Source organism: Silurus aristotelis (genome assembly GCF_946808225.1).
Source record: "Silurus aristotelis genome assembly, chromosome: 14".
Lineage (NCBI taxonomy): Eukaryota > Metazoa > Chordata > Actinopteri > Siluriformes > Siluridae > Silurus > Silurus aristotelis.
Window position 1 is genome coordinate 21,632,407 of NC_139587.1, and position 22,474 is coordinate 21,654,880.

General features: G+C 38.6%; 2 protein-coding genes across 7 annotated transcripts; both read left to right on the top strand.

The window, feature by feature from the left end:
- The first annotated feature begins 186 nt into the window (after nt 1-186).
- ganabb (glucosidase II alpha subunit b) lies at nt 187-11,481 on the top strand. Of its 6 annotated transcripts, none has more exons than XM_083559737.1 (24): nt 187-329; nt 1,983-2,084; nt 2,261-2,369; nt 2,477-2,604; nt 2,688-2,867; nt 3,565-3,646; nt 3,751-3,838; nt 4,063-4,159; nt 4,283-4,463; nt 4,988-5,141; nt 5,337-5,572; nt 5,964-6,090; nt 6,236-6,315; nt 6,921-7,061; nt 7,177-7,273; nt 7,374-7,475; nt 8,533-8,776; nt 8,882-8,946; nt 9,093-9,169; nt 9,314-9,388; nt 9,479-9,592; nt 9,694-9,806; nt 9,909-10,009; nt 10,276-11,481. In XM_083559737.1, the coding sequence occupies exons 1-24, from the start codon at nt 307-309 to the stop codon at nt 10,380-10,382; spliced, it is 2,823 nt and encodes a 940-aa protein (XP_083415863.1). In that variant the 5' UTR covers nt 187-306; the 3' UTR covers nt 10,383-11,481. The 6 variants fall into 6 exon arrangements, with proteins under 6 accessions (XP_083415863.1, XP_083415858.1, XP_083415859.1 ...); XM_083559732.1 differs by having other exon boundaries at nt 209-329; nt 3,565-3,640; XM_083559733.1 differs by having other exon boundaries at nt 299-482.
- Nucleotides 11,482-11,746: 265 nt separating this feature from the next.
- LOC310736308 (pre-mRNA-processing factor 39) lies at nt 11,747-22,469 on the top strand. The gene is made up of 15 exons (XM_083559739.1): nt 11,747-11,852; nt 12,716-12,954; nt 13,170-13,295; nt 13,875-13,993; nt 14,090-14,257; nt 14,613-14,799; nt 15,964-16,068; nt 16,146-16,385; nt 16,478-16,604; nt 17,884-18,155; nt 18,240-18,424; nt 19,242-19,316; nt 19,418-19,562; nt 21,043-21,368; nt 21,820-22,469. Exons 1-14 carry the CDS (start codon nt 11,771-11,773, stop codon nt 21,115-21,117), a joined length of 2,145 nt encoding a protein of 714 aa, XP_083415865.1. The 5' UTR covers nt 11,747-11,770; the 3' UTR covers nt 21,118-21,368; nt 21,820-22,469.
- Nucleotides 22,470-22,474: the final 5 nt, after the last annotated feature.

Below are 22,474 nucleotides of genomic sequence, written 5' to 3' on the forward strand. Positions count from 1 at the left end.
GTTTGCTTATTAGAGAGAAACTGAGAGGCACTAACAAATAAAATATACGTTTATAACCTCTATATCTCTGCAAAACTGCAGCGAATGCAAATGAAACTAAATTAAATTGGGTTCACAGCACAGCAAATATATTTGCCCAAATCGTGATTTACATTTGCAGCCGTATTGAAACGAGTCTGCCGCCAATTATGCGCGTCCACGTACTTATCAACGCCGCGCACGTCAGTTTCCATAACGACCAGCCTTTCTCGCTTTGATCGAAGGAGCCGCGCGCCAGTGGGCGGGACTAATCCGGTTCAATCCAAGATGGCGGCTGCCTTCATTGAAAGGTAAATTAAAGATTGGTCATCGTTCATTATTTGCTTTCCGTTGCATATCTCTTTCTCTCTATCTCTCGGTGTTCTTTCTGCACTCACGTCGACACCACTTCACGCCCTCCCTCTACTCTTGATGCGTGTTATATGAAGACATTTACAGATCAGGTATTAAACGAGGAAGCCGGATGAATGCGTGGCTTTGGGATTTGCTAGCAATGGTATTAGCTATAGCTAGCTGCATGCTAGTAATAGTACTACCGTAGCCCGTTTTCTGTATTTATCGACGAAGCCGTTTTAAATCAGGTATCATTAAATATACACGGTTCTCCTAAGTCTTTTCAACAGCAACTTTCGGTGCTAATGGCGTGAAGCTTGGATGGGATGGGATTGAATTGAATTGTCCGTGATGCTGTTATCTGAAGCTAGCACCGGAAGCTGAACTGATCTCAAATGAATATGAGAATTCTATGAGGATCAAATGATCAGGATTTTGTTTTCACCATCCCAGCAGCAGGTGCACCTGCTTATAACGGCTAAAGAGCTATTTGCATGTTAATATCGGATTCTTTGTGCTTTGTGTTTGGGCTTCAGCAGGCAATTCTAATGAAGAAAAGTCTTTGTGTGTGTCATATTTCACTCGAAAGTGTTTTTCTAGGATATATTTTTATTACCAAGTAGACATGTGTAGCACAAATTTCAGAATCTATAAAATACATGACGAGTTTACAAGGCTCCTCCTCATAACCAGGGTTTACACAAGGGAACTTGAACTTGGGAACGAGAAGCCATTTTGATTAAGAAGTGTGCTTGAATAATAGTTCAGTTCATGCAGATCCACTTCCTTATTTTACCCGAATAATGGATTAAATCTTTTTTTGATCCTGCCAAAAAAAAAAAAAAGGAATAGAATCTGCTTAATTGGGGATAATATCAATTACAGTTACACCTAAGGATAGATATAATGACAAAAGTATCATATCACAATTCAGGGCAGTTTTGAAATGCACAATGGCCATCCCAGGGTATAGGTTTGCTTAGAAACTTCGAAACAGTAGCATTGAATTTAAAAACCCAGGGAAAGATGAGAATGAGTTTCATTGAACAACGAGAAAACTACCATGAATGGACATTTGGTCCAGATGAGGATGGGTTTCATTCCTTCCTTCCTCATTCCATCTCAGGAAGTTTTTTTTTTTTCTTGCCTCTGTTGTCACTCGCTCATTAGGACGCATTTGTACATGTATTTGGAATCTGTTTACTTCTGTAAAGCCCTTTTGGGACATTGTGCATTGTCAAAATCACTACAAATAAAATGAAGTCTGGTTTGCAGTAATGTCTTAAATAAGACTAATAAGAATCTTTCTAATACACATACAGCTTCAGTACAATAAAGGAAAAATTTTCTTCTTTTTTTATGTTGAGAAAAGTGTAGTTACAGCATTTATCATAATGTTGATATTATATAAGTCATACTGTGTAAGCCTTAGGTGCAGTAGCTGTGAAAGTACTGAAACAAATTAAACATGATAATGAAGATGTTGATAGCAGAATGTGCATTTAAAGGTCTTTTTTTTTTTTTTTTGAAACTGTTTGTATGAACAATGGCCTATTTTCTTACTTTTTAATATATATATATATATATATATATATATTAATATATTTTAGAATGGGGCTCCTGCTTGGGATCTGCTTCTCCCTGCTTTTAGGCAGCACCTGGGCTGTGGATCGGGGGAACTTCAAAACTTGTGATCAGAGTGCCTTCTGCAAGTAAGTGATGGCCACTGGTGTAATCAGTTTTCACATTTAACATCATTGTTCTTTTATGCACTACTGTAAATTTGTCTGTATGCTTGTGTAGCTTATATCGAAACAGTCCTTATACACTTTACACTACTCTGTGTATTTCAAAACATCAACACAATCTTTGTGTTTTCTTTTCCTAGGCGCCAGAGAGCCATGAAGCCTGGCCAGTCTCCATACCGAGCTTTACTGGACACTCTGGAGCTCAGTGACTCCAGACTCACGTTACAACTCATCAATGACAATAACAAGGTGATTATTGGAACAAACGCCATCTGTTCTATTTTTTGATGTAAACCAGCATGGTGTCTTTCTGGCAATTGTTTGAACTGTTTGCCTGTAACTGTCTCTGGTGGCAGGTGCACTTGCTGTTGGAGCTCTATAGGCTGCAGGGGAACATCACTCGTGTAAAAATAAATGAGCTGAAACCCCTGAAGCCTCGATTTGAGGTTCCAGATGTGCTGGTAGGGGAGCCACCGACTGAGCCGTGAGTTTCATTAATCATCGCAGAGACTTAATATACGTAATTTCTTTGCAGTCTGATGCCTGTTGTGTTTTTGTTTGGTTTAGTCTCTCCGTGCTGTCTAAGGATGATAACGGTGTGGTTTTGTCTCTGGGAGCCGAGAGCCAGAGGTTGATAGTTAGTGCTCGCCCCTTCAGGCTTGACATCATGGAGGGGCCTGAATTGCTGCTATCACTTAACTCCCGTGGCCTGCTCGCTTTTGAGCACCTGAGGCTGCGGAAAGACACGTGAGCCTACCATTTATGTTCTTGCGTCTCATCTGATGTTTGGTTGAACCATGGTCCTGTTCTCTGAGGGCTGTAGATCTTTGGATCAAGTTGTGCTTGTTCTCTATGCAGTGTGGGAGGAAAAAGGGAAGAGAACACAGTGTGTGCAGTTTGATTTGATATCTGTAACATTTGTCTTATAGTAAAAACAAGGTCATTACGAAATATAGCTGAAATTTCTTGGTTGTGTAAAGTACCATCTTTAGCTTCAGAGACATGGAGCAATGCTTTTTAATTTTATTATTATTTTTTACTGAAGCCACAATTTTTTTTCTTGCCTGTGTGAGAACTGTTAGTCATGTAGGTGTACATGTAAAGCGGAATGAGCACGCCGAGCTTCCTGTGACTGCAGTTATAGGAAGCTCGCTGTGCATTGAACATTGTTTAGTGTTCAGCAGAATGGAAAAAGCATCTACACTGTTGCTGTGACGTGTCGTACAGATCTAAGAAAAGAAACATGTCCATAAGCTGCTTCCTGTTTCTGAAGACTGTTTATATGCTGCAGTAAATTATAATGTTGTTACAGTAATTAAATTACCTTTGCTGTGTGTGTGTGTGTGTGTGTGTGTGTGTGTGTGTGTGTGTGTGTGTGTGTGTGTGTGTGTGTGTGCGTGTGTGCGTGTGTGTGTGTGTGTGTGTGCGCATGCATGCATCACAGTCAAGCAGACCCTGAAAGTGCAGAAGTGAAAGAGAATGTTGAAGGAGCTGAGGAGCAGGACAATGAAGAAGAAAAGGTAAAGGTATGTGTAAAAAATTGCTTACTGGAAATTAATGTTTTTTGTTTGTTGCTGAAGCTTTGAACTTGTAGTTTAACCCCATTTGTCTTTGTGCATTTGGGCTACAGGCAGAAGATGAAGGGAAAGACAAAGAAGACAAAGAAGATGGCTTGTGGGAGGAGACTTTTAAGTCACACACAGACAGTAAACCCAATGGTGTGTTAGCACAGTTTGATATGCAAAAAAAATTTATATATATTTATATATTTTTGACTAATTATTAGGCCATAAACGGTTTCCCCCTTGTGTTCTGCTCAAATACAGAGGTTACATTTCATTTGAGTCATCCGAGATTATATTACAGGAGTGTTCACATTTAAGAACAATGTTTTTAATTGTGCAAAAAAACTTGTTTGAGTAGAAACCTCTCCCTTCCTCAGGGCCTACATCGATTAGTTTAGACTTCTCCTTGCCTGGAGTGGAGCATGTATATGGCATACCAGAGCATGCGGACAACCTGAAACTCAAAACCACAGAGTGAGTACACTTGGGGAGCTGCTGGATTTCTGTATTAATTTATTATAATTATTGCATTGTTTCAACACTCAGAATGAACAATCCTTTATTCATTAATGATTATTCTTTGTTTCATCTCTGCAGTAATGGAGACCCGTACAGGTTGTACAATCTGGATGTGTTTCAGTATGAGCTCTATAACCCCATGGCCTTATACGGATCAGTGCCAGTCATGTTGGCCCATAATGCTCAGAGGACCATGGGCATCTTCTGGTTAAATGCTGCTGAGACCTGGGTGGACATCAGTTCCAACACTGCTGGCAAAGTAAGGACATTGGTGTTTGTGTGTATCTTAGTGATATTCTGTGCTTGTGATGTCAAATGTAAAAAAAACAAGTTTAATAAGTGGTGCGATTCTATTAGCATGCCATATAAAAATTTTTACATTAACACATTTAATCAGCTAATAATTTTAAATGACTTACCATAATTTATTTGTATTGTTTATTTTTCATTTTTATTTATTTTTTTATTTATTCAAAATTACAGTTGATTTTAAATAATTGCAGAGCATGACCTTCAAAACATCCTGGGTAGTGAGTGTTTCTGAATGCAGCTGAGTTTCTGCACAGTATAACAGAAGGCAGATGCAGACTGGCCCTGTGGTGTACTCTTAATATTGTATAATAAATAGGTTAAATGCATGATGAATCCAATGCTGAAGTCAATACAATAAAAAAAAAATTGCATTTGTTGTGTGGTTTGTATTGTTTTTTTTAAGTAAAATCCTGGGTGCTGTTGATTCACACTTCTTTAAACCATTGTGGTTTCTCTTGCATTTTGCTGCAGACTGTGTTTGGGAAGATGCTTGACTTTGTTCAGGGCTCAAGTGAGACTCCTCAGACTGATGTGCGTTGGATCTCTGAGAGTGGCATCATCGATGTCTTTATCATGTTAGGACCTAAACCATCTGACGTCTTCACACAATACGCCTCACTTACAGGTACACACACCACACATTCTGCAAAGCTTTAAAGCTCATGTTTGTTAATCTTAGTAGTTATTAGGCCTGAAGAATAAGGACTAAAACATGCAATGTATTTTGAGCTCCAAAACTCAAATTATTCATTATGGTGCATTTAAATATAATTTAACTCTTTCCATCCCATTTTTTTATTTCTATAAATACATACACTAGGCACCCAGGCCTTCCCTCCTCTGACTGCTCTGGCCTACCACCAGTGTCGCTGGAATTACAATGACCAGGATGATGTGAAAGCAGTGGACCAGGGCTTTGATGAGCATGACATCCCATATGACTTCATCTGGCTGGACATCGAGCACACTGATGGCAAGCGCTACTTTACCTGGGACCCTCACAAGTTCCCACAGCCCAAAGACATGCTGCAGAAGATCATGGACAAGAGACGCCAGGTCAGTCCGAGCGTAGCACAAGTCTCCTTCTTATCGCTGCAAGAAAACAGGCAGTTTGCAAGCTTGTACCTCGCGTAATTACAAAACATGTTGAGAATAGATGTGCAGATATTATTTCAAAGATGTTTAAATGATTTTGATGGGAATCTGTTTTTGAATGGCTTTTAAAACATCCACATTTGTATGTTGCTGATATTGGAGATATAAACTTTATAATTCTTGAATATAAAATGACCTGCTGGAATATAAATTGGATAAAATACGGCATAAATGTGCTGAGCATACATTTATGTAAATTAGCAGATTTATTAAAAATGTATATAGTTCATTGTACAGGAAATGTGAAGAATCTGTTTGGACTGAAATCCTGTTTTTTTTTTTGTTTTTCCAGATGGTGGCCATCGTAGATCCTCATATTAAGGTGGACAGCAGCTACAAGGTCCATAACGAGATAACTGCCAAGAACTTCTACATCAAAAACAAAGATGGCAGAGACTACGAGGGATGGTGCTGGCCAGGTCAGAGCGACATTTAGAGAATTTCAGCTAAATATTGTATATACTGTTTATTATTGTATGTTTCTAAAAAATTAAACTTACTGGACGATGTGTATCTCAGTAATCAATTATTATTATTTTTTTTACCTCACATTGTCCAATACAGGGAACTCTGGCTATCCAGATTTCACTAGAACAGACATGAGAGACTGGTGGGCCAGTATGTTTGCATTTGATCAGTATGAGGTAAGACAATTTCTTTACATTACATCATAGTTTTTTATTTTTATTTTCCACCCACCCCAGTTAGAAGGGGTGATTCCTGCTCATTTTCAAACTTTAATTAAAAAGAGGGAAAAAAAAGGTTTGGATTGTCCTGTGTGATAGCAATTAGACACTTATAGCTGAACAAAATACTAGATGAACTGGGAGTATTTTTAGAAGGTACCCTATAAACAACTACACCCAAAACAACTACACAAATCTTCATAATGTGCAGGACTATACTTTACTGCTTTTTCTACAATACCTTAGCAAACTTCATCCAGTAGAGGGAGTATGATGGCTTGCAGCAAAACAGCTGCAGCTGAAAAGCAGTAGTATTTTTCTTTCCAGTTTGCGTCATTGCTTATTTACCAAAGTGCCATTAATAGGCCATTCTGAATGGTCAGAAGGTGTTGATTAGTCTAACAATATCTCTGCAGTAGTTCCCACTGTAATTAAAATGTCATTATTTTCTTGTTCTGATCTGTTGTTTCAATAGAAATAATTTACTCAGGGAGTCATAGGGCAGGCACCATAACCTACCACTCAAACATAATGAAAATGTTGTTTTTCTGTTTAATCCTTAGGGTTCAATGAACAACCTGCACACATGGAACGATATGAATGAACCGTCCGTGTTCAACGGCCCAGAGGTCACCATGTACAAAGACGCAGTACATGGCAACTGGGAACACAGAGACCTCCACAACATCTACGGCCTCTATGTGGTGAGCGAGAGTTAATCTCAATTTCTGTTCTTTCTCTCCAGTTTCTGAACATTTACATATTTATCTATAAGAAAAATCTCCCCATTACTTTCTTCTTTGTTTCTCTTTTGATCAGCATATGGCCACAGCTGAAGGTCTGATCCAGAGGTCAGGGGGAACAGAAAGGCCATTTGTTCTCACCAGAGCCTTCTTTGCTGGATCACAAAGATATGGTTAGTACTGAAAACCCCCTCCTAGACACACTGGGGAATCCTCTTTAGGAACAGTGAAGACACATGGTGCACTTTTTAATTTGTGTTTGTGTGTTTGCAGGTGCTGTGTGGACCGGAGATAATGCAGCCGAGTGGGATCACCTGAAGATCTCTATCCCCATGTGTCTGAGCTTGGGGCTCGTGGGCATCTCATTCTGTGGAGGTTGGTTAACTTCACAATACTTGTTAAATAAAACATTAATCATGTTAGTTAATATTTTGGTTATTACACAGTGCTTTAAATACAAACATAGTTTTAGTCACATATTTAATTCTTAATTACGGTGTAACATTAGAAAGCCAGTTCTATGGTTGAATCTGTGAAACCTGCCCATTAATGAAGCCTGAAATTCGGTCCTCCAGTGGGAAAAACTACATCAAAATGGCAAACTTTTTATTTTACATAATCAGAACGGATGTGGGATGGAAACCACCCACATTTGTGGTTAATTTACTTTATTTAGGTTACTTTTATCTGTGACTTTGTAAAGTTTAAGAAATGAAGAGTGAAGAATAAAATATGCTACACGTTGCCATTTAATACTTTCAGTTTGTATCTTACCTTTTTTTAAATGTATTGTTTCCTTTCATCCAATAAGGAGCATAAAGCTGATTTTGTTGATGCTAGCAGACTCATTGTTTACTTATCTACCTCATTATTAAAACTGAAACTAATCTGTATATATGCACGTATGCTGTTTTGTAATAATTGTGTAAAATAAGCTTATGCTTATAGATTCTGCATGTGACATTGATAGTTGAATATTTAGCCCATACTTTATTATTTTATAATGCTATTGTGGAATCTTTCCATCCTTCAGCATATGCTAGTATTTTAAATGTTATAGAATTCCTGCTAGGATTTCTTTATTAATGAACAAAGAAGCATGAAAAGAACCCAATTTTTCTTGTTAATTAGTTCATTATGATCAATTATTTTTTTTTTAATTATAATCAATGCCCACATACATGCATATTTCACTGTGCCTTTTTCTATTTGCATAAAAACAGCTTTACTGCAGTTTGCAGCCAGAATAAAAATAAATACATCAAATAAATAAATAATTAAATACATCAGCAATTCCTCAAAATCCCAATCCCACAGACCTGGTGATGGTGTTTATAATATTACTTTGATCTTCTGATATTTTCCCTAAATAGTTAAGTTCTAAAAATAAGAAAATCCCTGGTTACATTTTCTCCTTTCTCTTTTACTATAGCTGATGTTGGTGGCTTCTTTAAGACTCCTAGCACTGAGCTGCTGGTGCGTTGGTACCAGACCGGTGCCTACCAGCCGTTTTTCCGTGCACACGCCCACCTGGACACTCCCAGGCGTGAGCCTTGGCTGTTTGGACCTGAAAACACTGCTCTCATCCGTGATGCTATCCGTCAGCGTTATGCTCTTCTGCCCTACTGGTACCAGCAGTTCTACAACGCGTATAAGACCGGCCAGCCTGTCATGAGGTCAGAGCCTTACCTCACTCACGTTCACTCATTATTTTATTGAGCGGTTTGATTTTTGCTAAGACGGATTTGTCATTTGTTTTATTTGCTCCTTCTGTGTGTTAGGCCTTTGTGGGTTGAGTATCCAAAAGATGCAGCAACTTTCACCATTGATGACGAATTTCTGATTGGTGAGTGGTTCCCACGTTTATAAGTAATTTTTAGATGTACTGTTTAGTGTAAACAGGAAATCATTTGAAACAAATTCTTGACTTAATGGTTTTTCTGTACTGTGAGTAAGGTGAGGTGTAGTAGTGAACATGTTTGTCTGGTTCAGGTCGTGATCTGCTGGTCCACCCTGTCACAGAGGAGGGGGCACGAGGAGTCACAGCCCACCTGCCTGGATCTGGGGAGGTGTGCATATTTATATATTAGTGCTAAACCTTTTAAGATAGCAGAGTGACAGTGGAAAGAATTATTGTTTGACCAGCCCTGGACTGGATTCCTCTAGTACTTGAAGTACTTACAGTATACTGCTTGTTTTTTGTTTCACTTCAGGTTTGGTATGATGTCCACACATTCCAGAAACACAGTGGTGCTCAGAACCTCTACATTCCAGTCACCATGAGCTCTGTATGCATCTCTTCATATTATAAAATAATAAATAAATATATATTTTTTTCGATTAATTTTGGATTCCAACTGTCCTTGTGCTTGGCGTAGATCCCAGTGTTCCAGCGCGGCGGCTCAATCATTCCTAGAAAGGTCAGAGTTCGTAGGTCATCAGTGTGCATGGAGAATGACCCCTACACATTGTATGTGGCCCTCAGTCCACAGGTAATGTACCTATTCTTTTTTTTTATTTGTCTTCAGTATAAATGATAAACAGACTGTAAGAAGGAAAAATCGTCACTATTGACATGCCTTTGTGTTTTTAGAGAGTTGCTGAAGGTGAGCTGTACATCGACGACAGCCACACCTTTGATTTCCAAGCAAAGAAAGAATATGTTCACCGAAGCCTATCATTCTCCAACAATGCCCTGATATCCAAGTATGCCTTACACACTTCTTGCTTTACTTTTTCTGCCATTCTCTTTGCCAAAATAATGATCTGTATGCTGAGTGTTCACTAAAGAGAATTTTGTCTTTTTAGGAATTTGTGTCTGGATTGCAAGTTCAATACTAAATCTTGGATTGAAAAGATTGTCATACTGGGAACCAATAAGCCTAACAAGGTTACTCTTCAAATGGATGGTATGTATTTTTTGATGTGGTTTAGTTTATTTATCTTTCTCCAAGTTAGAGATATTTATCACAGAAATTCTACATGTATAGAATAATTTGAAACGTGTTCTAGTAATTGTTTATTTTTTTGATAATTAAATTGGGTGCAATTTTTTTTCAACGATTGAATGAAAAAACTACAATACCCTACACATACGCACACATGAATGCAATGTAGTGTGCAGTTTAGTAGTAGATTATCATTTCATGATCGATTCCGCATTTTTGTCCAACAGGCCGAAACACTGTTGTGGAGTTTGAGTTTGAAGCCTCCATGTCGGTGTTAACCTTGCGCAAGCCAGGCATGAATGCTGCAGCTGACTGGACCATCCTGCTGCAGTAACTCACTGGGAAGAACAGGAGCCTGGGGTTATGGGTGCAGGATCCAAACACTTAATCCATGCGACCAAGACTGGGTGGTTCACTGAGACTGTCCAAGAGATGCAAGACTACTCAAAAAAAAAAAAAAATACAATAATTTTGTTTGTTACTATGAACTCGTACACTGTGTTAACTCACACATGCGCGCACACACACACACACACACACACACACACAATCGGGTAAAGGGGTGAATTGTGATTGAGTAGGAGGGTGTTTCAGGTTAGTTTGGTGGATAAGTATAAGTGAAATTGTAGACGATTCCTGTTTTAAAATTTGAAAACCCAATGTCCATAAATCAAGTAACTTAAAAAAAAAAGGAAAAAAAAAAAAAAAAAAAAAAAAAAGGAAATGATGGTCAGCCAGTTCTCTTTTGGCTGGAATTGAAAGCAATTGAGATCAGGTTTGATACACTTGGCTAATTCCAATTTATTTCAATTCAGTTTAAAATACAGCACTTGTGCTTATTTTCATTTATTTTATAGTAGACTGATTGTTAATAGTGGATGGCACAAGTCAGACCTTCAAACCTTGACTACGTTTAGGGGAATGAAACCACTGCCTTGGTGGAAGCATTTTGGGTTTCTTTAAAGTTTTTGTTAGACTTGTTTTGTACAATTTTGTTTTACAGAGCACTTGAATACTTCTAATGATATTTCAGATATTTTGAACAAAAAAAAGAAAAAAGCATTGACCCTTGGTTTACAAATAATGCAACCATGTTGACTATAGTATGAAGGTTACTGTTATTGAGGAGATGCTTATAACATCTTTTAATATGTCAAATAATGTTTAATTTACACCTGTTTGTTTTGGATTTATTTTTCCTTGTACATTCCTGCCATGTTTGCCGATATAAATACATTAAAAATATCCCCTGGTTGTTCTAGTGAGGACCACACAGACATTATTTTTTTTCCTTTACAAATATGTAGTATAATTAAAACCTTTTAGGAAACCTCCAGAAAATGTAGAATATTTTGTCTTGGTAATTCTTCCTGGCTGTGATTTAATGAGGACTTGTTCAGGCAAGATGGTAATAAAAAAATTTTGTTCCCAAACATGCTGGTGTGTTATTTTTGGTTTATATTCACATCTAAATACAATCTACATTCAGTTAAATGTAATTTTATCAGTAATAGGATGTGACCTTGTATATTAATAAACAATTATATCACTATAGCAAGGGATTAAGGTTCAACATTAGTAATGACTCCATTCCTAGACTTTAAAACATGAATCTTTTTGAAATATAAGTATGAAGATAAAAAGGTTCACACAAATATACATATTAAAAGACAAATAAAAGGCCGAGAACGGCGATTACACAAACCAAGCGGTCGCACATAGATGACGTCACAGTTTCCGCTGGTTATGGCGACTGAAGTTGCAGAAGAATTCAGTGACAACGGAGATTTCACGAACCCGTCAGGTTGAACATTTAAATATATTGTTAAACGTCTTTTTTTTAAATAAAGTTTTAAAATCTTGTTTTTTTATGTGTTAATTAAATCTTTGACCTTTTATCGTTCAGTTTATTTATCTGTTGGCTATGTATTTCGGTTTGCTAGCTAACAAGCTAGCTTAGCTTTCATATCTTTTGATGCTTGGTCAGAAAGCTTGTTTCCTTTTTCGACTATTTCATATCCTAGATTAAAAACATAAAAACACAAGATGGTACATTTATGGTTCAAGATTACCTTGAATTCTAAAGGTACAAAACACGTTGATTACAGAGCCAGTGTTGTTGACAGACTTAATAAATGTGGACGATATTAGAAAGACGCAACCCCCAAAGCACTTTTAGTCTAAAGTTATAAATACGTTCAGTGTTTTATGGAGATTGACCCAAAGCAGCTTTACAGGGATACATAGGTTATACAATTTGTTTTTATATGTAAGTGCCTATACATTTACCCTAAAAGAGTGAGCCAGTGGTAAAAATGGCAAGGAAAAAAAACTCCCAGCAAAGGTATGAGGAAGAAACCATGAGAGGAACCAGACTTGCAAATTGCAATTTCAGGCTACTGTATCAATCCGTTGATATTAATTACAGTCCAAAAATCCATCTTCATACTTCTTGCGTTGCTTAGTAACTTTGTGGATCTTAAAGAGGTGTACAAAATTGTGCACACGTGACCAGCATAGCCAAACTGTTGCCACAAAGTTGGGAAGCATTCAATTGCATAAGCTGCAGTTTGGCCATATAATAAATACAGGCTTTATTACTTACTTGTTTATCAATCTAAACAGTTTGAAATGATGCTATAAATGAATTATTTGTCATACTTCCAGAGTGTGAAGCCCCTGAGGTCACTAATGTTCCACAGCCTAATTTAGGAGTATCTGAAGACATGGGAGGAACAGACATGTCAGATCAACCATTAGCCTACGACACACGTCCAGTGACTGGAGAAGAGGACACAGAGGAGCGAGAACTTCCGGTGGATTTTGAAAGACAGTGGAAACTGGTGAACGACAACCCACAGGATTTCAACAGCTGGACTGATTTACTACAGTACTGTGAACAAGAGGTGAGGAGAAACATTGCTACCAAGTGAGTTTATTAAGGGAACGCTGAAATTAGTTGGTTTATTTTCAAAAAATTATGCAGTAAAGTAAAAAACAAAAAGAAATCTCTGTGATATTGTTGGAGAAAACAGATTACAGGCAGTTTGTTTCAGCGTTATTCGATGCGGTTGGGCATTTATTAAATGCAGTTTCTATTAAAACGTTTATTCTGTTGCAGGGTCATTTAAGAGCATCCCGTCAGGCCTTGAATGCGTTCCTGGTGAGATATCCGCTATGCTACGGCTACTGGAAGAAGTATGCCGACTTGGAAAGGCGAGCGGGACACAATGACAAGGCTGAGGAGGTGTGGAATGCAGTTAAGACAATGGGGCATAAAACATTGATCTACACAGATAAATAGACAGTAGTTTTTCATGCTATAATTTATAGTTTAAAGAAGTATAATTATTCAAATTCAAAGGCACCATAGTAAAAATGTTCTTTACAAAAGAGTCTCTATGTGTTTACAATTTAAAATATAACTGCATTGTTGTCAGTATTTACCTAAATGCCTTAAAAAATGGAGCTCTGAATGTTCTATGAGACTTTTAAAACAGGCCCTAAAACTTTTCTTGAAATCTTGAGCATTGACCTACAATGTATTAGTAAAGAAATATAATTGACTAATTGATTTTGAAATGCTTCACACTTCTTTGGACTCCGTCTTAACAGTTCTGTCCTCATAGTCACAGGCTTTAAACGTGAAAAATCATACTTTGATTTTGAATGCATTTTGCTATTTATAAGGACTGGTCCAAGAATGTTGTTCATGTACAGTATAAATCCCCACTCCCTAATTTTGATAAACTGGCTTCAGGTCAGGTAATAAAAGTACAAACCAAAAAGTGTGCATTAAATAATAGCACATGATATTTATTTGCAGGTGTGTGTGCAAGGACTGACTGTAATCCCTCTCAGCGTGGATCTGTGGATACATTATATTAACCTCCTGCTTGGCACATTGAATATGAACATTCCAGAGTCGACACAGCGCATTCGCAGGTAACTTCATTTCTTCTGCTCTTTTAATTTGATTAGGATTCTATACATCTGGGTTGTTTTTCTATGGTCTGGTTGTGCATCCTGTCTGTTCCACAGTGTATTTGAGGATGCTCTGGCAGCAGCAGGCTGGGACTGGCACTCAGACCGCCTGTGGGACCTATACGCTGAGTGGGAGAAAGAACAGGGAGACCTGAGAGCCATGACTGCAGTGTATGACCGTGTGATGAGAGTGCCCACCCAGCTCTACAGCACCCACTATGAGAAGTATGTCTGCACAAGTGAAGAAGGATTTACGAGGGTTGTTTGCACAGCTGTTCACTTTGAGACACAAATCCGCATACAAACACACAGATTTGTGAGAACTTGCTGATATTTCTTCTCACTATCATATTTTGTGATCTTTTTTTCCCCCCTTCATATATAGATGCCGCTGAATTTATCACCCAAAGCCTTATTGGTAAACTGTCAAACACCTGCAATTCAGCACTACAAAATTCAGATCTCCAAAATATCACAATTTTGCTTTTCTGTCTTTTTGCTTTCACAGTCCTTAAGAAAATGAGTGTTGTGCTGGAGAGTCTTAAGACTGATGTAAATGATTCCATTTCTGTTCCTGCAGATTAAAGACTCATTTAACATCCAGTCCCCTCCGCGATGTGCTGAGCCCTGAGGAATACGAGAAGGTGCAGACGGAGTACAGACAGAATCAGATTCAGGCTAAGAAAGAGGAAGCCGATGTTGTAGCTGGTGAGGAAGAAGAGAGGCCGCCTGGGGAAGAAGTTGCCGCAGATGATGGCACAGATTCGGTAATGGACCTACAGTTTAATTTAATGAATCAGATGGTTTTATATATGTGCTGAGATTCATGTAATTGTATTAGGGAAGACTGCCCATGTCACCCATATGAGGAGTTTTAAGTCTGGTTCCTCTCAAGGTTTCTTCCTCATAACATCTATGGGGTTTTTTTCTTGCCACAGTTGCCACGGCTACTCATCAGGGATAAATTTACATCGTTCACCTTAACTGTTAAATTCTGTAAAGCTGTTTTGAGACAATGCCTGTTGTGAAAAGTGCTTTAGAAATAAACTTAACTTGACTGACTGACTGACAAAACTACTCTCACTGATGTCGCAGTAATGACCACTGAGGCACATACTGTTATAACTCATTTTAGCTTTTCTTGTTTTGTTTGAAACATGAAGTAGTACACGTACACCAATCAGGCATAACATTGAGTGGTAAAGTGAATAACACTGATTATCTCTTCATCATGACACCTGTTAGTAAATGGGATATATTAGGCACATTTTTGTCATGAAAGCTGATGTGTAAGCAGGAGTTTTACAAGAGCCAAACTGTGATGTCTAGACCACTGGTTCAGAGCATCTCCTAAACTGCAGCTCTTGTAGGCTGTTCCTGGTCTGCAGTGGTCAGAATCTATCAAAAGTGGTCCAAGGAGGGATCAGTGTTGAACCGGCGACAGGTTCAGGGCTGTCCAAGGTCTATTGGTGCGCGTGGGGAGCAAAAGCTGGCTTGTGCTACTGTAGCTCAAAATGCTGGAAAGTTAATGCTGTTAATATTTGATGCGTCAGGACTGTTTTGGCAGCAAAAGCGGACCACAATATTAGACAGATGGTCATAATGTTATGCCTGATCGGTGTATATTCACGTTGTCTGGTTGAGAAGCGAGTCTTAATATTTGATCATTTAAAAAACTAATATCTGTGACATTGCTAATGTTTTGATCCAGGTCATGATCAACATTACTTTAACCAATAGTGTTTGGGTCTTTGTGCACTAGATTACATTTACTATAAAAATGTATTAAAATCCTCCCAAAAGTTCCTTGGAAACCTTTTAAGGTCTCACTTACCAGTTTCCTGATAAACTACCTTTCTTGTGACAACTGTTCTACAAAAACATTCAAGCAGGTCAGATTGTATAGCGTTTTATGTTTTTTTTTAATGCAGGAAGAAGCAGTGCAGAAAATGCAGGAGCTGATTTTGGCCAGCAGAGAGGAAGCGTATCAGCAGAATGAGGCTGAGGTCAGGAAGCGATGGAACTATGAAGATGGGGTAAGAGCTTATGGAATTACAGTCTCTCTTTCCTGATGAAAAAACTATTCTCAGTAATGTTGTTTTTCCTGTGTCAGATTAAGAGGCCATATTTCCACGTGAAGCCTATGGACCAAACCCAGCTGAAAGCTTGGCACACGTACCTGGACTGGGAGATCGCTGAAGCTGAGGCAGCACATGCAGTCACGGAGAGTACAGATGTGGAAGGTCAGGAGGGTTCAGAGGTTAAAGAGAGCATTGCTGGCCATGGGAGAGTGCAGATTCTATTTGAGCGCTGCCTCATTGCCTGCGCACTCTATGAGGAGTTTTGGGATAAGGTGCAAAAAGGCAAACTGAGCATGTATGGATGAAAATTAGTTTGTTTCAGCTTGGCACTCGTTCTTAGATTGTTTTTGTTTGTGTGTTGTAGTATACACGGTATCTAGAGCCACGCAGTCTGGAGGAGGCACGCAGTGTATATCGACGAGCTTGCGAAATCCATCTGCCATACAAGCACAGTTTTCACTTGCAGTGGGCAATGTTTGAGGAAAGAAACGGTGAGGAGAAACAATGTGCAATTGTGACATTATGTAACTTTTGGGTTGTCGAAAACAAACTCAACATAGAGCACGAAAACAAAATATTCTTGTATAAAATGTGCCTTTAAACCGTTATACTGCCGTTAGTAGTACAGATTTACTGTCCTCTGAAAATAACTCGACATGCAGCCGTTATTGTCTAAATAACTGCCAAAAAAAGTGAGTACACCCTAAGTGAACGTGTCAAAATTGTCAATATTTTGTGTGAGCAAAATTGATTTCTAACACTGCCTTAATACACCTGGGCATGGAATTCACCAGAGCTGCACAGGTTGTTACAAGGATCCTCTTCCACTTCTTCATAATGACATCACAGAGCTGCAGGATGTTTGGCACATGGCGCTTATCCACCTTCTGTTTAAGGATGATCCACATGTGCTCAATAGGGTTCAGGATTGGAGACATACTTAGCCACTCCATCATCTTCACCTTGCTCAGTGTGAGTTAGTTTTATTATGTTGAAAAACTGCTGTTTCTGAAGGGAGTCCATGTTGGAATCCATGTTTCCCTCCATGCACCGCAGCTCCCCAGTACCAGCAGCACTCATGCAGCCCCTGACCATGATGCTACCACCACCATGCTTCACTGTAGACTGTAAGACACAAGGTCTTGCCAGGGTGTTACCACACATGCTGGACACCATCGGATTCAACCAAGTTTATCTTAGTCATATCATTAGTCTCATGCGAGGCCTGTTCCCAGTAGAACCCGTTTTGGAAAACATCTGTATGACCCTGGCCACTGTACTGTAACTCAAGTTACAGATCTTCTTATAGCCTAGGCCATCTTTGTGCAGAGCAACAATTCTGGTCAGTATTGGAGAATTGTACTTGAAGCACCAAATTTTAGCTGCTCTAATACAAGATACACAAATGTATATGGTTCTGTCAATGATTAACAGGACGTATGGCTTTGCATGGTTACAGGATGTACAGCTGTTATCACTCAGGGTGTACTCACTTTTGTTGCCAGCTATTTTAACACTAATGGCTTTATCTTGAGTTATTTTCAGAGGACAGTAAATCTGTACTGCTATACAAGCTGCACATTGACACTCTTTAATATATCCACGTTTTATTTCTATAGTATTTTCCCTTGAGAGGATGTAATAAAATGGTTGCTAAATGTGAGGGGCGTACTCACTTTTGTGACATACTGTGTGTATATATTTGTGTTAATCGATGAAGATAAATGAATATATACATATCTATTTAGTTTTGCAACATGTTCCTTGCAGGTAATAGCTTGAAGGCACAGCGTATACTAGAAGCTCTAGAGAAGTCTATGCCTGGCCTGGCCATGGTGCGACTCCGGAGGGTGGGTCTGGAGAGAAGGGCGGGCCGTCTGGACAAGGCGGAGTCATTGCTAAAGGAGACAGTTGAGGAGAATAAAGACAAGCCGCACCTTCATGCGTTTTATTCCATCAAACTAGCCCGGTTCCTTCACAAATTAGGCAGGAATCCATCACGGGCTCGGGCTGTGCTGCAAGAAGCCATTGAGATTAGTCCGGTATGTAATCTTGCGTATCTCTGATCGAGTAGTTTTTCATTCTCACAGTTTGGCAGTACATTTCAATGCTGTGTCTGCATGCAGGACAACAGTAAGCTCTACCTGAATCTGCTGGACCTGGAGCTGTCCGGAGATTTGCGGCTCAACGGAGGTGGAGTCCAGCAGTGTGTGAGCAAAGCTTTAGCTGCACCTCTCTCATCAGATAGCAAGATCCTTTTCTCACAGAGGGGCCTGCAGTTTGCTGAGGATTTTGGGACTACAGTGCAAAGGTCAGACGTTATTCAGGCTATGATAATGATGAGAAACGATTTCATCCAGGTTATAAGGCGAGACGTTGATGTTGGGGAACGAGAAGCGCTGTGTCCTATTTCAAAACATTTATCTTTAATAACCATATTACGTTGTTGATACCTGTGGTGGTGGTGAGCTCATAGTTCTACCCAGACAGTATTTTCTGCCGCATGGCATGTCATCGTGTGGGCATTTCTGTCTTTAGTTTTCTGCCAGTTGCCATGGTTTCACTGGTAGTGCTAGACTAGGCAAAGTACAATGTGTTTAAAACCATCTGATCTCTTCCCACTGAAACTTTAGATGGAAAAAAAACTAAGTGCATTTCTGTCTACTAGTAACAGTTACACATTTCATTATTTCTGGCATCTGTTTTGGGGAATTCATTACAGCAAGCTTTATTAATTTACTCACGAGCAAGTAGGAGTGTATATATTTATATATATATATATATATATATATATATATATATATATATATATATATATATATATATATATATATATAAATATAACACCAAATGTTTCCAAGACTCAAGGGGGAAAAAAGGGAAATTATTCCCAAATTGCATATTAATTTTAGTCTGTTACTGGGAATACCGGATCTTATTGTAAATCACTGAATTCAGGCCTCTACATCACATTAGATCAGTGTCAGTGTGAGCACAGAGTTTATGAAAACACTGTATATCTTAATGTTCTGGTTACACACACATCAGTACCAACAAAGTCTTGAGTATCAGCATGTTCGTGTTCACTGTTCTTATGTAGCTGATTGTTGTTGTGTTTGTCTTTGCAGTGTGCTGAGTATCTATGAGGAACACCAGAAGCTTCTAAATGACCTTGGTGCAAATAAGCGTGAAGCAGAAAACGGGTAAGGGGAAAAACAAACTCGAAATGTCAATGTTTTTCATGTTTTATTTATTTATTTTTTTAAGTGCTTCACAGTTGTTGTTTTTTTGGGGGGCGATTTAGTGATAGCGAACAGCCGGAGAAAATGGCTAAAATGGACGATGACTCTGCTACAGCAGCATCTCAACAAGCTGTGCCCCCTGTTCCTCCTCCTCCAGTGATGGGTGGAGATATGAGTGGGTATGGAAACTATAGCAACTGGTATCAGGTATGCAGGATTGAGCTTTGCTTTGCATGTACTTTGTTACTGGTGTGTATTTGTTCATAAAACCTTGATTCCCAAAAAGTTGGGACGATATGCAAACTGTAAATAATAATTATAATCATAATATCAAAATAATTGCAAACAGAACGCAATGATTTGCAAATCTCAAAAATCTATATTCTATTCACAATAAAACAAAAAAAAATTTATATTGTGAATATATATACCCTTTTTAAAGAAAAAAAACAAGGTTATTTGGAATTTGATGGCTGCAAAAGGTCTCAAAAAATTACCACTGTGTGAAATCTGTCTTTCTGTCCGTATTCATCTGGAAACTGAGGAGACCAGTAGCTAGTTTTGGGAGAGGAATGTAGTCCCATGTGTCTGCTACATGATTCTAGCTGCTCAACAGTTCTGGGTGTTCTTTGTTGTATTTTGTGTTTCATGATGCACCAAATGTTTTCAAACGGTGAAAGGATCAGACAGCAGACAGGCCAGTTCAGCCCCCAGACTTTTTTTTTTTTTTTTTTTTTTTAAATAAATGCAGTAAGCTATTAACATTGTATAAAAGGTTTCCTGGTGGTCTAGCGGTTGGGATGCGGCGCTCTCACCGCTGCGGCCCGGGTTCGATCCCCAGTCAGGGAACTAACCCCAGCCATTAGGGTTGCACAAGCCTTAGTGCCCGTCCCAAGCCCGTATAAATGGGAAGGGTTGTGTTAGGAAGGGCATCCAGCGTAAAAACATGTGCCACATCAAACATGCGGATGGTCTGCTATGACGACCCCTAATGGGAGAAGCCGAAAAAAAGTTTAGTAAGCAGTTAACATTGTCTTGCTCAAATATGCAAGTTCTTTCCTGGAAAAAACACATTCGTGGATTTAAATCTTGTATATACTGTGCTTCCCATACCATCAGAGAATAAGCGAGATGGTTCCAGGTGCTTGACGATAAAAGCTTGTTTTCTCCCATGTGCAGAGATTCCTCCAGATTATTTAAAAGCTCTGCCCATCTTTATTTTTGAGAGACTTTGAATTTCTTAGATTTACATGATTTATACCATATATTATCATCTTACTGTCCTGTTGTCAATGAACTGTTTAATTTTAATAAAACGTACCTTTTCCAGACATTCGTTGCCCCGTCCCAACGCCGTATTTTTTTTTTTTCCATTAAACTTGTCCATTTTCTCAGTTAATGCATTCAGTTTTGTATATTGTTGTGAATATAATATGGGTTTATGAGATTTGCAATAGATTGCGTTCTTTTCATTTACATTTTACACCTTTGTCTTTCTTTATTTTTTACTTGTATTGTACTCAAGATTGTGCATAATTGTCAAATTGGAAATTCAGTGACATGATCAAAATGAAATGGTCTTATTCAGAAATAATAATGCTTTTGCTTTTCATTAGCTTTTCATGCACCAAATAAATCTTAGCTACTCTGGTGTTGTTGGCAAACTTTTTATCCTTTTCATTTTCAGCAACAGCAGTACGGAGGATACAGTGGCTATTCCAACCCCTGGAACCAGTACAGCCAGTACTACCCTCCCAGTTAGGGGTTAGACGGGTCTGTGTGCAGGGGTACAGCATAGCGCAACACCTTTCTTGCCCGTGGCGAAATGTGCGTCACATTCAGCACATGGCCAGATGTAGGCAGGTAATGGAAGTGTGATGATCCGTTCGTCTTATGTGTTTTGATGGAAGGCTAATTTCCAGCATTAATTCACGTCCCGTGGTAACTTTTTCAGCCTGGGTTTATGTGCTTTTGGACACAGACGAAGTTATATTTGCATTGGAATATGTCTACGTATACCCCCCCCCACCCCACCCCACATATTCTGAACCCCTTTTTCTAAGCTTTTAACTTGTCACAACTGTACACATCTGCATCAAGCAGTTATCCCGTGTGTGTAATTATGGGTCATATCTGGACAGCAGTGCAGCAACAGAACACAGCTTGTACAACAGCATCATGCTTAGATCTAATTCTTTACTCGGCTTAGCCATCCTAACTCCAGTTCTAATCACTTTCCTTATGACTGATCATATATTTCCCACCCGACCTCCCCAGGACTCGCCCTAAATCGTATTCGCAGCTGCAGCTCTTTCATGCATGATGTTGCTAAACTAAACCACACAACTATTTATTTTCGCCCTCTGTCTTTCAGCTTATAAACAAATCATAAATACTGACCATGTAAAAGATTTTTTAAAGATATGTTTGTGCACAGAGGCTGAAATCATGAAGTCTTTTGCAGAAAAATAAATAATATAAAAAAGAAATCAAGGTTTTTTTTAATGGTTAGTAATTCCATAAATTGTCTGGAAATTCCTATTTTTACACTAACCTCTCATACAATTAAAATTTGAAGCAGTAACACCCCTCCTCTATACGTTTACTTAAGTGCTGTTGGTTTTCATTACAAGCTGAAATCTGATTTATTTTTGAATAGCTGCCCATGTTGTCCAGCTTGTTACTGCGCGATACTGCTGATGTCTCGAAGTATTGTATCGTTAAAATATCGTCTTTTATAATTTTTCTCTTAATCTAAAATGGTGTGAGGTCAAACGTTCAGAACAGGAAACATGTTACAAGAAGAAGTGTAATGAACAGAAATGTATTTACTGTTTAATGCTTTGTGTGTATGAGGAGCAGATCACTTTATACACAAGGCTTCGTTACGTAGATGTTGTTCAGTGTACATGCCTGGGAACATCGAGTTTTTTTAAACAGTCATTAATATTTCTTTTTTTTTCTTTTTTTTTATTGCAACAGCATTTCCTGTTTTCACCTGCCACGCCTTCCAGGCATCCTGTATGTTTCTATATATCATGATGCTTACCGACATTTGTCTTTTTAAGCTGTTGTTTTTATTTTTGTTCATGAATAAAGATGTCTATTTTAAAATTGCT